This window comes from Pelodiscus sinensis, chromosome 5 (assembly GCF_052426305.1).
Source record: "Pelodiscus sinensis isolate ZL-2025 chromosome 5, ASM5242630v1, whole genome shotgun sequence".
NCBI classification, from domain to species: domain Eukaryota; kingdom Metazoa; phylum Chordata; order Testudines; family Trionychidae; genus Pelodiscus; species Pelodiscus sinensis.
The window spans coordinates 29,852,648-29,866,631 of NC_143056.1; the positions used below are offsets into that span (position 1 = coordinate 29,852,648).

General features: G+C 46.2%; 1 protein-coding gene across 1 annotated transcript; it reads right to left on the reverse strand.

Annotated features, from left to right (window-relative positions):
* Positions 1-261: 261 nt before the first annotated feature.
* LYSET (lysosomal enzyme trafficking factor) lies at positions 262-8,822 on the reverse strand. Its single transcript, XM_025189930.2, has 2 exons — positions 8,653-8,822; positions 262-1,060 (listed from the first exon to the last, which is right to left on the reverse strand). Exon 2 carries the CDS (start codon positions 1,042-1,044, stop codon positions 649-651), a length of 396 nt encoding a protein of 131 aa, XP_025045715.1. The 5' UTR covers positions 1,045-1,060; positions 8,653-8,822; the 3' UTR covers positions 262-648.
* Positions 8,823-13,984: the final 5,162 nt, after the last annotated feature.

Below are 13,984 nucleotides of genomic sequence, written 5' to 3' on the forward strand. Positions count from 1 at the left end.
CAGCCGCTCCCTGAGTTGCGAACGGTCGAGTTATGACCGTTCACACTTACGACCAAAGCTCCCATGGAGCAGTCGTAAAGGCAGTCCCCGAGTTACGAACGCGACCCGCGCTTACGAACAGCGCGGTCGCGTGTAACTCAATAGGGTCCGAGTTACGAACAGTTCTAGTTACGGACCAAGTGTTGGTTTGTAACTCAGAGTGGCTGTAATTCAGAATTGTAAGAATGCAATATTATTAAAAAAAAGGAGAAAGCAAAGTAATGTGTTCAATGCAGCTTTTTATCAGCATGTTCTAATCTTTCACATTTATCACAAAAGTGTCCATTTTCATCGATTCAAAGGGAAAGCTTGCAGGTAATTTTTTTGCACAGTGGAGTATGATTGCAGAAGTATATTTCCCCCACAGAATACTTCAGAAGGAAGATGGCAATTTTGCATCATAAGGCAGAATGAGAATTGTTCCCATCAAGTCTCTCACAGGGCTCTGCTATTCAGATGGATCCATACTTTAAAAAACACTAAGTATAAAGCAGCTACTCTTCAGTATTTAGCAGTTTGAAAGGAAAGGACCTTCCATTCAGAAGCTGAGTCTTATGATTAGGTCAGACATAGGTGGTGTTCCAGAAATAGCTCAAACCAGAGATTGAATTAAGTGTCAATCAACTGTAATCTACTAATCTGATTAGAGGCCTTCACAAATGTTTGGTGCCGATTACAAACAACAGCCAAGCAGATTGGAATGATGCAATACCCCACGGTTTTGGGGTCAGCTCTTGTACAGGAATAAAGGAACAAAAACATCTGTAAATATGGTATTAAAAATATAATAGTCCAGAACCAAAAAGGCAGGGACAGCAGTTGTGCTTTTAAGGAGTGTGTCCATGTGGTTCCTTCTCTTGGCTCTTCAGGGTGTTGTTGAATGTGCTCCAGTGCTAGTTTGTTGTAAGTCTCATTGATTTCAAAGACATAGTAAAAAGCTGCAGCACTTGCTAACAGATACAACCCCACACCAATCCATCCCATCCTCTGGCGGAAGTTCATCATTCTCCATGCTCTGCACCTTTAACAAAAAGAAGACAATCATTCAATACAGATATAATCCAGTCTCTGGATCGTGAATTATTTGGTATGATAGGATAACTACTTGAAATTATAGTACAAGTACACCCTGTTGGGGGCTTTGGGTTTTTTCTTCTTTACATATCTTACCACAACTGCATGCTAATGGTAATCAATTATATAACATCTTTATGGTGATCCTAATAATAAAAAGAAATGGATGACCCTGTGTCTACTTGAGTTTGGCCAAATGAATAGCTGACTGAGGCTCATGTTGACAAGACAGAAACAACATTAATTGGGACTTGGTTAAGAAAACTGAATGAGTGCTACGACAAGTCAAATCACCACTAACTAAATGGTCACTATGAAAGTTGTTTGCCATTTAAGCATCTTCTCATACTCTAGGGTTCACCTGACCACCAGATCCCAGTCATGTCAGAGTTAGGGATATTAAATATTGGTTAATTGAACAGTTAATTAACCTAATGAATTCTTATTGGTTACTTGATTATTCTATAGTCCCTGGGGGTGGGTCAGGCAGGCAAGCAGGGTGCCCCATTCCTGAGGCACCCCCTGCCACTCTGTGTTGCTTCCTCTGTACCAGCTCCCCTTGTGGACTGGCTGCCTGTCATCCCGTGCTGCTGCCTCTGATACAGAGGCAGCAGCACAGGGTGGTAGCAGCCACTGTCCGGAGAGGGTCTGAGCTTCTGGACCCGCACAAGCTTGAACTGAGCTGGGCTGCCCACCGGCCTGGCTCCTAACACACTTTAAATGCAGAGCCACAGCAAGGGTAGGTCCTGGAACCAGCGCAAGCTGGGACTAAGCTGGGCTGCTGGCCAACCTGCTAAAAACTTACTGGCAGGGAGTGGGAGGAGAGGGGAAAATGTGTGAAGTCTATAACATTAGCTATAAGCTTTTGCTTATCAGTTAATCGACTACACTGTTACATTCCTAGTCAGAGTATATTTTTTCCATCTGCACTTGGCAAGTGCAATCTCATTTTGGATGGAGACCTTGCTATATTATGTCTTCATTGCTTTAAGATTAGACTATTGTAATATGCCCAGCTCAAGGTTACCCTAACAGTTAGAAGTTGAAGGTAATCTAGAATATATCAACCATCTTTTAACTGGTATTTTTCAAAGAAAGCACCTAGGTCTGGTTCTCTATGCTAAACTAATTTCCTCTGTGGGTGACGGGGCAGGGATCACGTGAGGGTTACCTGTTGTGTTCCCTCCCTCTGGGGCATCTGAAAGACACCCAACCAGTTAAACAAATTGCTTAATCGGCTAACTACTGGTCACAGGTGAGGGAGCTGTTCTGACCTTGTAGCCTGCTGCAGCAAGGGTGCTGCTTCTCCCAGCGGCCAGATCCTCCAGTTAACTGGTAAGCATGCGAATAAGGCTAATGCTTACCAGATAACTGTTTAATCTTTTATATTCCTAATATCTTTCTCCAATACCATCAAACTGACAGATAGCTTTGTAGTTAAAATACAGTATTGTGAACCTGAAGATCAGGAGTTATTTACTATTATTATTTGTATTGCAGTAGTACGCAGGAACTCCAATCATGGACCAGACAATCACATACTTCTTGTGTGGCATTGGGCAAGTCACTATGCCTTACCTTGCTTCACATTCCCTTTTATAAAATGGGACTAACTAATCCACCTTTTGAAAATTGAGATAATTAAGAGCAGGGGTGGGCAATAAGCTAGAGGCAGCTTACCAGCCATTTATTTACCTTCATGTCTGCAGGTATGACCACTTGCAGCTCCTGTTGGATGCAGATCGCCATTCCCGGCCAATGGGAGCTGCGGGAAGTGGTATCCCAGTCCATGCTGCTTCCCATGCCTCCCATGGGCCAAAAATAGCCATTCACGGCCAACAGGAGCTGAAAGCATACCTGTGGAGGCACAGGTCAATAAAGCACCAGTGGCCCACCAAGGGCTGACCGTGGAGAATTGTGTCTGGTCCATGTGCCACTTATTCCCCACCCCTGCTTAAGAGTCATAAACATCAAGCTATTTCAGTAGCACCTTGCTACTGAAATGCAAAGCAGCTGTAGAGTTTGAAGCATCTATTGAAGAATACTGGCTAAAGGTGGATATCTATTGGTGGATATCTAGAGGGGTAACTAGTGGTGTCCCCCAAGGGTCAGTCCTGGGACCAGTCCTTTACAACTAATTCATAAATGATCTGGAGAAAGGGGTAAGCAGTGAGGTGGTAAAGTTTACAGATGATACCAAACTGTTTAGGATAGTCAAGACAGAAGCAGACTGTGAGGGACTCCAAAAAGATATTGCCAAACTGAGCGATTGGGCAACAAAATGGCAAATTAAATTTAATGTGGATAAGTGTAAAGTAATGCACATCGGGAAAAATAACCCCACATATACGTACAGTATGATAGGGGTTAATTTGGCTACGACAAATTAGGAAAGAGATCTTGGAGTTATCGGGGACAGTTCTCTGAAAACTTCCACACCGTGTGCAGCGGCGGTCAAAAAGGCAAATAGGATGCTAGGAATTATTTAAAAAGAGAGAATATAAGACAGAATATCTTACTGTCCCTGTATAAAACTATGGTACGCCCACATCTTGAATACTGAGTACAGATGTGGTCTCCTCATCTCAAAAAAGATATTTTGGACTTGGAAAGGGTTCAGAAAAGGGCAACTAAAATGATTAGGGGTTTGGAATGGGTCCCATATGAGGAAAGGTTAAAACGACTGGGACTTTTTAGTTTAGAAAAGAGGAGACTGAGGGGGGATATGATAGAGGTCTATAAAATCATGAGTGGTGTGGAAAGGGCAGATAAAGAAAAGTTATTTATTAGTTCCCATAAAAGAAGAACTAGAGGACACCAAATGAAATTAATGGGTAGCAGATTTAAAACTAATAAAAGGAAGTAGTTCCTCACACAGCATGTAGTCAGCCTATGGAACTCCTTGCCAGAGGAGGCTGTGAAGGCTAGGACTAGAACAGAGTTTAAAGAGAAGCTAGATAATTTCATGGAGGTTAGGTCCATAAAAGGCTATTAGCCAGGGAATAGAAATGGTGTGCCTGGCCTGTTTGTCAGAGGCTGGAGAGGGATGGCAGGAGACAAATCACTTGATCATTGTCTTCGGTCCACTCTCTCTGGAGCACCTGGTGCTGGCCACTATTGGCAGACAGGCTACTGGGCGGGTGGACCTTTGGTCTGACCCAGTACGGCCGTTCTTATATTATGTTCTTATGGCATTTGGTATTGGCCATCATTGGCAGACAGAATACTGGGCTGGATGGACTATTGGTCTTACCCAGTATGGCTGTTCTTATGTTCTCTGAGTTTTAAGTGCTGACCTTTACCGTTCTAAATGGTTTGAGAGACTTCCTCTATCCTTAAACCATATTTCTACAGTCATGCCCATCTAAATTACTTGATCTGGAATGATCCCAGTGCAAAGAAGATGGATTTAATTGTAACACAATCTTTGAAAGATCCTCTACTTTGGAACATACTCCCTGGAACACAACAGGATCCATTAATCTACCAGAACCTAGATTTGTTAGTCTTCCAAACTTGCTGGTTTTCCCTTTTTCTGTGACATTTGGAGAGGGGACAAGAAGAGATTAAATAGAAACAGTATTACAGAGATGTAAGGCAGGGATGTTAAAGTGTATTTTTTGTAAATGATTTTTGTAAATGCTGAAATTTTCAGCAATTACACATTTATATATGGGGGGAAGGCAGCTCCACAGCAGCTCCTTGCAAGTACCAGCTCTTCTTCCCTTCCCTCCCCTCCACCTCTCATATAGAGGCAGCAGGGAGGGGGGGGGGCGGAGTGTGAGGAGACATTGCATGGAACCATGAGGGCTAACTAATGAGCCCAGGCTCATCGGTTAACTGTTTAAACAAATACACTAACATATCCCTTATGTGGGGTGTGCTTGAATGAGTAACTGGTGGCAGTTTTAAAGGTATTTAATGTAATTGATTCTTTACTGAGAGTTACTAATACTGCAGAGGCTTAGTACCTAGTAGGAATACTTCTAGCATGACACTTCTAGCATGACAACAAATTTTAACATTAATAGCTAACAAAGATAACAGCTGTCTAGCTCCCAGAGCCCATGTAAAATAGCCTGAGAGGTTGTTTTGGTGATAGATCTACAAGTTGTTCCTCAACCTTGAAATTGAGGAACACTGGAAGGGCAAAAGTGGGCCAAACTGTACTTATTATGACTAGAAGATTTATATACCAAGCAAAACCAACAGTTTTCAGAAATTCATATAAAGTTGGTAATATGTATTTACATTATTTAGAAGTACAAGTTAAACAACTAAAGAGAATGCCTCATTCTAATATACTAAAGGTGTCTGTCAGATGCTTCTATATCACCACATAATCCAAAACCATTCAAAAAAAGGTGTTGAATTACTGGGTAAGCGTTGCATTAAAAAAAAAAAAACAAGAGTTCATGTTTACCTAACAGCTTAGTAGCAGTCTAGTTTTTCCAATATTTAGACATTATAAAGTTAGATTAGTGATTTCGTTTTAAAACAGGGGAACATACAAATAAGTGCACTGATAATTAAAACTGCAACACAAAAACTAAGCTAAAAAAATTAACTCTGATTTAACTCATAATTTTACTTTTCCCCCACATCATCAATTACAAAGGTTATGTCTACATTGCATTCCTCCTTCGAGAGGAATGCAAATGCAGACAAACAAAATTGCAAATGAAACACAGATTTGAATTTCCTGCGCTTCATTTGCATAATTGTGGCCAGCTGCTTTTCCGAAATACCGTATTTCGATTAAAAAACCAGGGTTATTTAAAAAAGCACCCCTTCCTTCTAAATAAACCTCATTTTTTAAGGAGTAACGGTTATTTCAAAGGAAGAGGTTCTTTTAGAAATAACCCCGTGTGGACCACTTTTTTCCCTCTAAATACAGTATTTTGGAAAAGCGATGTTCTTTGCTTCATTTGCAATTTCATTTGTCTGTATTTGCATTCTTCTCTCTTGAAGGAATGCAATGTAGACATACCCAGACAGATTAGTGGCCTTAGTTCTCAATTAATTTAGAAAAGTCAGTAGAGATCATTGCTTTGGAACCCTAAAATTAGATGTCTTGGTTTACCTGCATGGAATTGCCTGTTTCTCTTTCTATTTACAGTTACTACAAGTTTCCAGAATTGGTATTAAACCAGCTCCACACATTTATTCCAGTTCCTCCACTCGCACCCCAAATAACATTGTCAGACATCACAAGTTACTGCTGACTAAAAACATGTGCTCTTAAACATCAGTCACTTTTAAATGACCATGAGACTCCAAACCACACTTTGCTCTGAAATAGGGATGTGAAAGGTTAACTATTATGCATCACCATTAAGGCGTGATGCTTATCAGTTCTGATTAACGTATGGGGGCTGGAGCAGCTTCCTGCCTGCTGTGGGGCCCATCAGAGACAGGGGATGCTGCGGGCAGGCGCAGGCAGTGACTGCTCCAACCATGCTAAGCAGCCTCTGCCTGCAGTGGTTCATTTTTAACTGGTTAACCAATTACAGCAAACTTCCGATAATCCGGCACCATTAGGACCCAGGGGGTGCCGGATTATCAGACATGCCAGACTATCAGAAGGGGGGCTATGAGGGGTCTGGAGTGGGGTGGGAGGGGATGCCACCCCAGACTCCTCATCGCCCCCCCTTACGATAGTCCGGCTCTGCCCCAGGCGTCCCTGATTCAGCTGCTGCTGGCACCAACCCAGCAGCACTCCAGCTGCTCTTGGGGACCCCTGGGGCAGAGCAGCTGGGGTCCTGCCGGGTTGGTCCCGCAGCGCCGTCCTTTGGCGCTGCGGGACCAACCCGGCAGCACTCCAGCTGCTCTGCCCCAGGCATCCCCCAGAGCAGCTGGGGTGCTGCCGGGTTGGTCCCACAGCCCCGAGGGGCAGCGCTATGTGACCAACCCGGCAGCACCCCAGCTGCTCTGCTCCCGGCTTCCCCGATTCAGCTGCTGGTCAATTTCAGCAGCAGCTGAATGGGGGAAGCCTGTCCTGCTGCCCCAGCACTTCCGGGTTCCTGATGGTGCCGGACCATCAGGAGTCCCGGAGCATTGGATGCCGGACTAATGGAGTTTTACTGTACATGGAATTTTACATCCCTACTCTGAAAGCACTCCAGAGAGCTAAAATCTTTTAACCTTCCACAGAGATCAAATGGCAGGAGATGGCCACTTGCAGCTTGAATGATTCCCCAGTTTTAGCCATCCTCAGCACACAACAACCATAATGATTAAGACATTTTCCCCTTTACTAAATTAATGTAACCAAAAGCGAAGTTTGAGCTTGTGGTTACTATCACTATGCTGTTCCAAAGAACAAGCCAAGACTTATAGCAGCGATGGGGAACCTCAGGTCCAGGGACCATATCTGGCCCCCGAGGCTCAGGACTCTGGCCCCAGCATTGGAGAGCACGCGCTGGCACTCCAGCCACCCTGCTGCACCATCGTGGGATTGGCACACAGAATATCTACTTGGTTGGGCCCCCTAGGCTCTGGTGTGGGAGGGGAAACCATGGGGAGAGTCTCTCTCTCTCAATCAGGGAGTGTCTTTCTGCTCCTCACTTCTCCCAACTGATTTTTCTGTGGGTCAGTGGCTCCTGACCCAAAAGAGATTCCTCAGCCCTGGCTTATAGACTTATAAAGTCTATATTAAATACACACATGAGTTTCAGAGTAAGTCTAGATTTAAATCAAAACTCTAATTGACATTTAATTTTTTTTTTTGCAAATGCCATAGTTTAAAACCTACGATGTTGGTTTCCATCTTTAGAGAATTTACCTATGTGCAGTTTTATGTGGAAGAACTAATTTTAGTTCCTGCTCATATTTGTGTTGGGTTGGAAAATACTCTAGGATTTTCATTGAAAGATGCCAAAAAAGCAGTAATCCATTATATAGGCCTCTAGAAAAATAAACTAATGAAACCGTTATTGTCACCAATCCCCTCTTGCTGAAGCACTGAGAAATTATGTGGCTTACCAAGGTCACATAACTAGCACGTGGCAGAGCTGGGCTTTCAGGAGTTCCTGACTCAGGCCACTATATCATGTTGCCTCCATACAACTAGCTCAGGAATAAGTTTTTATATGCTGAACGTATTATAATAGCCAAATTCTAGGCTTATAAAACCGCGATAGGCGTGAGAAGCAAAAGCAAGAGAATGGCTCGGACCGAGCAGGAGTGAAACTGTTCTTATTTTCTTCATCTCCGATGCCGTCTTACCCCACGGGGATACCACTGAGAGCGGACAGCCCCAGGTTTCGTATCCCCGCGTCGGGCTGCTCCCTCTCCAATCCACAGGAGCACACCCAGGAACAAGGCCGGTCCCAGCAAATCGCCAGAACTGGTTCACCTCCGTGACGTGGGACCTGCCTCCCCTCCGAATCGCCTATGCACCCGCTTCAAACCCCGCTACTCCCCTCACCCGGTACGCGCGTGGCAGGCCCAGGAACACCCCTCGCTCAGCCGGGCCGCCTCCGTCCCGCCGGCAGCGACGCTCCCTTCCCCGCCCCGCCGAGAAGCGGCTTCTCCTACCTTCCTCAACCGGAAAAGCGGCGGGCAGGCGAGCGGCCCGATCCCATCACCCCGCTGCCCCGCGCCGGGAAGGAGCCGGGGCCGCTGCCCAGCTCGATCGCTGCCTCCAATGCCGGGCAGAGGCCATCTCGCTGTGGCCGCTGCCTGGCCGCCCCGGAACCCGTGCGCTTCCGGGGATGCAGATTTCCACTTCCGCTGTACTCCGCTCTGCTTCCGAGGTACCGGCGGAGCTAATTGAGTGCACGTGACTAGGGATATCGGCGCGAACTGTCGCCCGCCGCCATCTTGGCTGTAGCCGGTAGCCGCCGATGGACAGGGTGGGGTTAAGATGGCTGCAGGGCTGGGTCTTGTGGTTCCAATGGGCTCCATAGAGACCCAAGGATGCGCCCTCACCTCCCCCCCGCCCGGTTCTCACCAGTGTTTCAGCTGCCCCCTGTTTGCTCCCAGTAGAGGGGGAGCGTGTGAAGCCCCCTCCCCCGGGGTGGTTCCCTCTGAGGCTGTGCAGCACTGGGGGGAGGAGACGTCGCATGCTCCCCCATCCCTAGGTCTCGCTGGGCTGGGCGCAGTGGAGCGGTAGAATGATCGTGGGCCGAATGTGGCCTACGAGGCTGACTTACCCACCCTCGCAGTAGCCCCCTGACCCATGTTTTCCCGCAGTCCCAGGAATCAGCAGGTGGCGGTGTAACCAGGGAAAGTGCTTTGGAGGTGGTTGAAATGCAGCAACTGCCGTTCAGAGATCTTATGAAGAGTGTCAATTTGCAGAGTGTGTTTTAAGGGGCTCAGCTACGATTAAGGGTGCTGGAACCTTTGTAAAAGTGGGGGTCATGAGCACCAAAGCAAGGGCGCCATATCGGGCATGTAGGGGGTGCAGCAGCCGTGCACTCTGGGACATGGCTAGCTTTTCATCCTGTTCCCCGGAAGCTAAGGCTAGGTCGACACTGGCAGCTTCTTGCTCAAGAACTCTCTTGAGGAAGAGTTCTTGTGCAAAAACTCTTCCACAAGAGAGCGTCTACACTGCCATGTGCTTTTGCACAAGAGCATCTATGGCAGTGTAGACGCTCTCTTGCGCAAGAAAGCTCATTTTAACCATAGGGGCTTCTTGCACAAGCAATTCATGTTGCCTGTCTACACTGCCCTCTTCTGGAAGAGCTCTTGCACTAGAGGGCTTATTTCTCATGGGGGAGAAGAATAACTCTTCCGGAAGAAGCCCTGTTTTACAATGCTGTACTGTAAATTTACTTCTGGAAGAACGCTCGTGCAGTGTAGACAGCCGGCAAGTTTTTGCAGAAGAATGTCTGTTCTTGCACAAGAAGCTGCCAGTGTAGATGTAGCCTAAGTGAATGAGGGGAAAGTGCTTGCATTTTGTGCATTCTACCAGATGGTTTCACCAAAAATATCAGGACCCCCCCCTCCAACAAAAGCACCGGAAAAAATTTGTTAAGAAAAAAAAAAAAAGCACGCTGGGCTGCCAAAATACAATCCTCCACAGCTCTCCTGCCACTCCCTCCCGCACTAAGTGTCTGTCGAGTGCCAAGCTGGGAAAAGCAGAAAATACCAGACATTTTATGTGTCTGGTATTTTCTCAATTTCTTTACTGGACAGAAGGCACAAATACTGGACACCTGGCTGATGAGCTCTCTTTACCAGCCAGGTGTGAGAGGAATACATGGAATGTAAGCACTTTCCCCTCATTCCATTAGCATCCGGGGAACGGGATGAAAAGCTAGTCACGTCCTGTAGCACACACCTGCTGCCCCCCCCCATCACCACGTGCCTGAAATGGCACCATCGTGCCAAAGGGATTATGCCCCCTACTTGATAATGTGGCTTCAATTTGGAACAGTAAGCAGTGTTGCCGCATTTGTCCAAATTGCAAGCGTCAGGCCAACTGGTGGATTACTACGCAAAATCGAGTCCAATTCAGCCAATTCAGGGCCACCATGCCCCATATCTCTTCCCTGTGAGGCCCCACACCTGGCCAGGTCAGAAAATGGAGCCTAGGTAGAATGAGCATATTCCCCTGCCCTCCCTCGCATAGAGCTGGTAGAGCCACTTGCCTGAGCCCTGCACAGACCTGAGCCCCTGCTCCCTGTCTCCCACTCCAGCCCCCTGTGGAGCTTGCCTGTACCCCTTTTCCCATTCGCTCCTAGCTTGGTTTGCTGAACTAGCCCAAGCCCTGTCTACTCTTTCACCACCAACCATCTACACAGAGCTGTCCAAAGTCCTCCCTCTTCCTTTCTGCCCCCAAGGAGCTGGCCTGAGTCCAGCCTCTTGTCCCTCTCAGCCCAACAGCTCATCCTTCCCCCCAAACTGATGATTAGTTGTTATTTTTTCCCATTTGCTCTTGCCCATTTTTGCCAAAATTTGAAACATTCAGGGTCAAAAACTGGATGTATGATTATCCTGGGCCAGGTGTCCCCAATTTTTTTGGTTGTGCCCTGCTTACCTGATCTGTTCACCCTTGGGAGTAGAGGCCCAGGACTGCAGTTGGGGGTTAGGAGGTGTGGTTGGAATGTGGCCAGAAGCAGATCCATGGCCGGGGCTGTGGGCATGGCTGGATTGGGGGCAGAGCAGGACTGGGTAGTACCTGGCCCCGATTGAAGCTGTCCTTACTGCACCCTCAGCTGAAATCTAGCTGTCTAATTAGTCTGTATTACCAAATGTTGTTATTTTATCATTAATTAATCTGTCATCAATTTTATGACACCTGATGTTTTTCTAAAAGCCCAAGATCCTGGAATCATTTCACTACAGAATCTTAGCTTTCATTAAAAACAAAATAACTGTGTGGCCCTTGTAATTGTGGAGATAGGCTTGAAATTCCTTATTATTCCTTACCTGGCTTGACAAGGAGGAATCTCTTGATTCCTTAGTCAGCCTAATGACTTTGGTGTACTTATCACCATGGTTTCAAAGTGCCTTATAAGTTTATTAGTAGTAGCCATTTCATTTGCAAATATTTGAGACTAGGGTTGCCAGGTGTCTGGTTTTGAACCGGACAGTCCAATATTTGAGCTTTCTCTTCAGGAAGCAAATTGAGAAAATATAAACGAGAATATAAATGTCCGGTATTTTCTAAATAAGATGTAATGTAGATTGTGATGTACTGTCAAGTGTGTCCAGTATTTTTGTTGAAACCATCTGGCAACCCTCAGGGGTTGCCCTGAGGTTAGGATTTCTGCATGGTAAGGGGGGTATTATGCATAAAATATGAACTAATAGAAGTGAAATAGTTCATTAGTTCTCAAATTGAGGTTCATGAACAAACCTACCTTTTTAACCCAACATGTACCCGTCAAAAACTTGTGCTGGGTAGGAACGTAAAATCCTGTTAATTGGCTAACCGGTTAAACATTATGACTACGTCTAGACTGGCATGATTTTGCGGAAATACTTTTAACGGAAAAGTTTTTCCATTAAAAGTATTTCCACAAAAGTGCGTCTAGATTGACACGGATGCTTTTGCGCAAAAGCGTCCGTGGCCAGTCTAGATGTGATTTTGCGCAAGAAAGCCCCGATCGCCATTTTAGCCATTGAGGCTTTTTTGCGCAAAACAGTTCTTCCCTGTCTACACTGGCCCTCTTGCGCAAGAGAGCTTTTCCCGAGCAGGAGCGTGGAAGTATTTGTGCAAGAAGCACTGATTTTGTACATTACAAAGTCAGTGCTCTTGCACAAATTCAAGTGGCCAGTGTAGACAGCTGGCAAGTTTTTGCACAAAAGCAGCCGCTTTTGCGCAAAATCTTGCCAGTCTAGACGCACCCTATGCGTTAGCCAGTTAACCAATTAAACAGGATTTTACATTATATTTAACTGGTTAACAGATTAATGGGGGAGTGGGCAGGCGGGCTGCTCCAACCCTGCTGGCCTGGAGTGCCACCCCCATCTGCCAAAGCCAGGCTGGAGTGGCCCTCCTTCAACTGGCAGGAGCTGCTTCAGAGCAATCCCTGCCTGCAGACATCACCAGAGCAGCCCTGCCTGAGGGGTGCCTAGGCTCCAGACATGGTCAGAGCAACCCCTGCCTGTGGGACACCCACACCCTGCCTGGAGAAGCCCTCCATGGGACTGAAGCAGCTCCCTGCCCACAACAAGCAGGGATCTGCTCCAACCCCCACCAGTTAATGGTTAACCAGAACCTATAAACTTCACCCGTTAATGGTGATGCTTACCAGTTAACCAGTTAATCTTTTACATCCCCAATGCTGGATGCTATGGCAGAGTAGGGATGTTAAATTTAGTTTAATCAAGTAATCAACTAGTCAATGGAATTTCCATCGACTAGTCAATTAGTCAATAAGCAGTGGAGCTGCAACGGGATTAGCTCCCAGCCCCAGGAGCTGCAGCTAACCCCTCTGCAGCTCTGCCTTTTAAATGTATTAAGAGCCGGCAGGCTTTTAACACATTTAAAAGGCTGAAGTGCAGTGGGGATGACCTGGCGTGAGGTGGGAATCAGCTGTCTCAGCTCACACTGAGTCCTTCCCTCCGCCCCCACTGCGCACCAGCCCTTTAAATGTATTAAGAGATGACAGAGTTCTGTTCTTTTGTACCTGCAGGCCGGACTCCTCAAATGAGAAGAAAAGAAAGAGATAGAGAAAAAGGAGACAAAAGGAAGGCCTAGAGAAAGGTGGGAACAGAGGAAAGAGAAAGACATATAGATGGATAAAGAGATAGATATGGAAAAACAGAACAGACAGAAAAAATGCAACAGGGGTGTTATACAATTATATTTATTTAAAATTATATTTCTCATAATCTGGAGTCTTGTACAATATTTTTACTGGGGGTGAGGTGGATTATTGGTGAGGCAGTTTATCGAATTTCTCCAAAATGTAATAGGCGAGAATTTAACTTACAGTGGTTGGGGGCAGGAATTTGTTGTGAGTTACCACCAGAATATGTTGAAAACTACAGCTCTGGAGTATATGATGGGCAATTGATGTCTAAGGTCCAGGTGACTTAGGTGGTGTGATGCTGATCATCACGGAACCTCACTTTTAGGCACTGTGATGGAGTGTTCCCTACCCCCGCACTGAGTGGGAGGGAGTTAAACCATCCCTAAGGGCTGAGAAGGCTCCACCCCTTGAACCTTACTGGGCATGCCCGAGCTGTTCTGCTATAAAAGAGAGCAGCCCAGCTCAGTTAGGGCTGACAGCCATAGGGAGAGGACATGACTTATTAGCTCAAGGCAAACCACGACTGCCCAAACGCTGAGACGCTACCACACAGGCTGGAGACACGATGCATCTAGAGATTGCACAGGTTCCAGAAATAAGTGGAAGCAGCCAGATCCTAGAAAAGGGAGGGAAGCTGTAGAGCCACAAGCGAACAGGGATAT

Bases quoted from the DNA above. Each gene is read 5' to 3' on its own strand.
- LYSET (XM_025189930.2), bottom strand. From the start codon at position 1,044: ATGATGAACTTCCGCCAGAGGATGGGATGGATTGGTGTGGGGTTGTAT.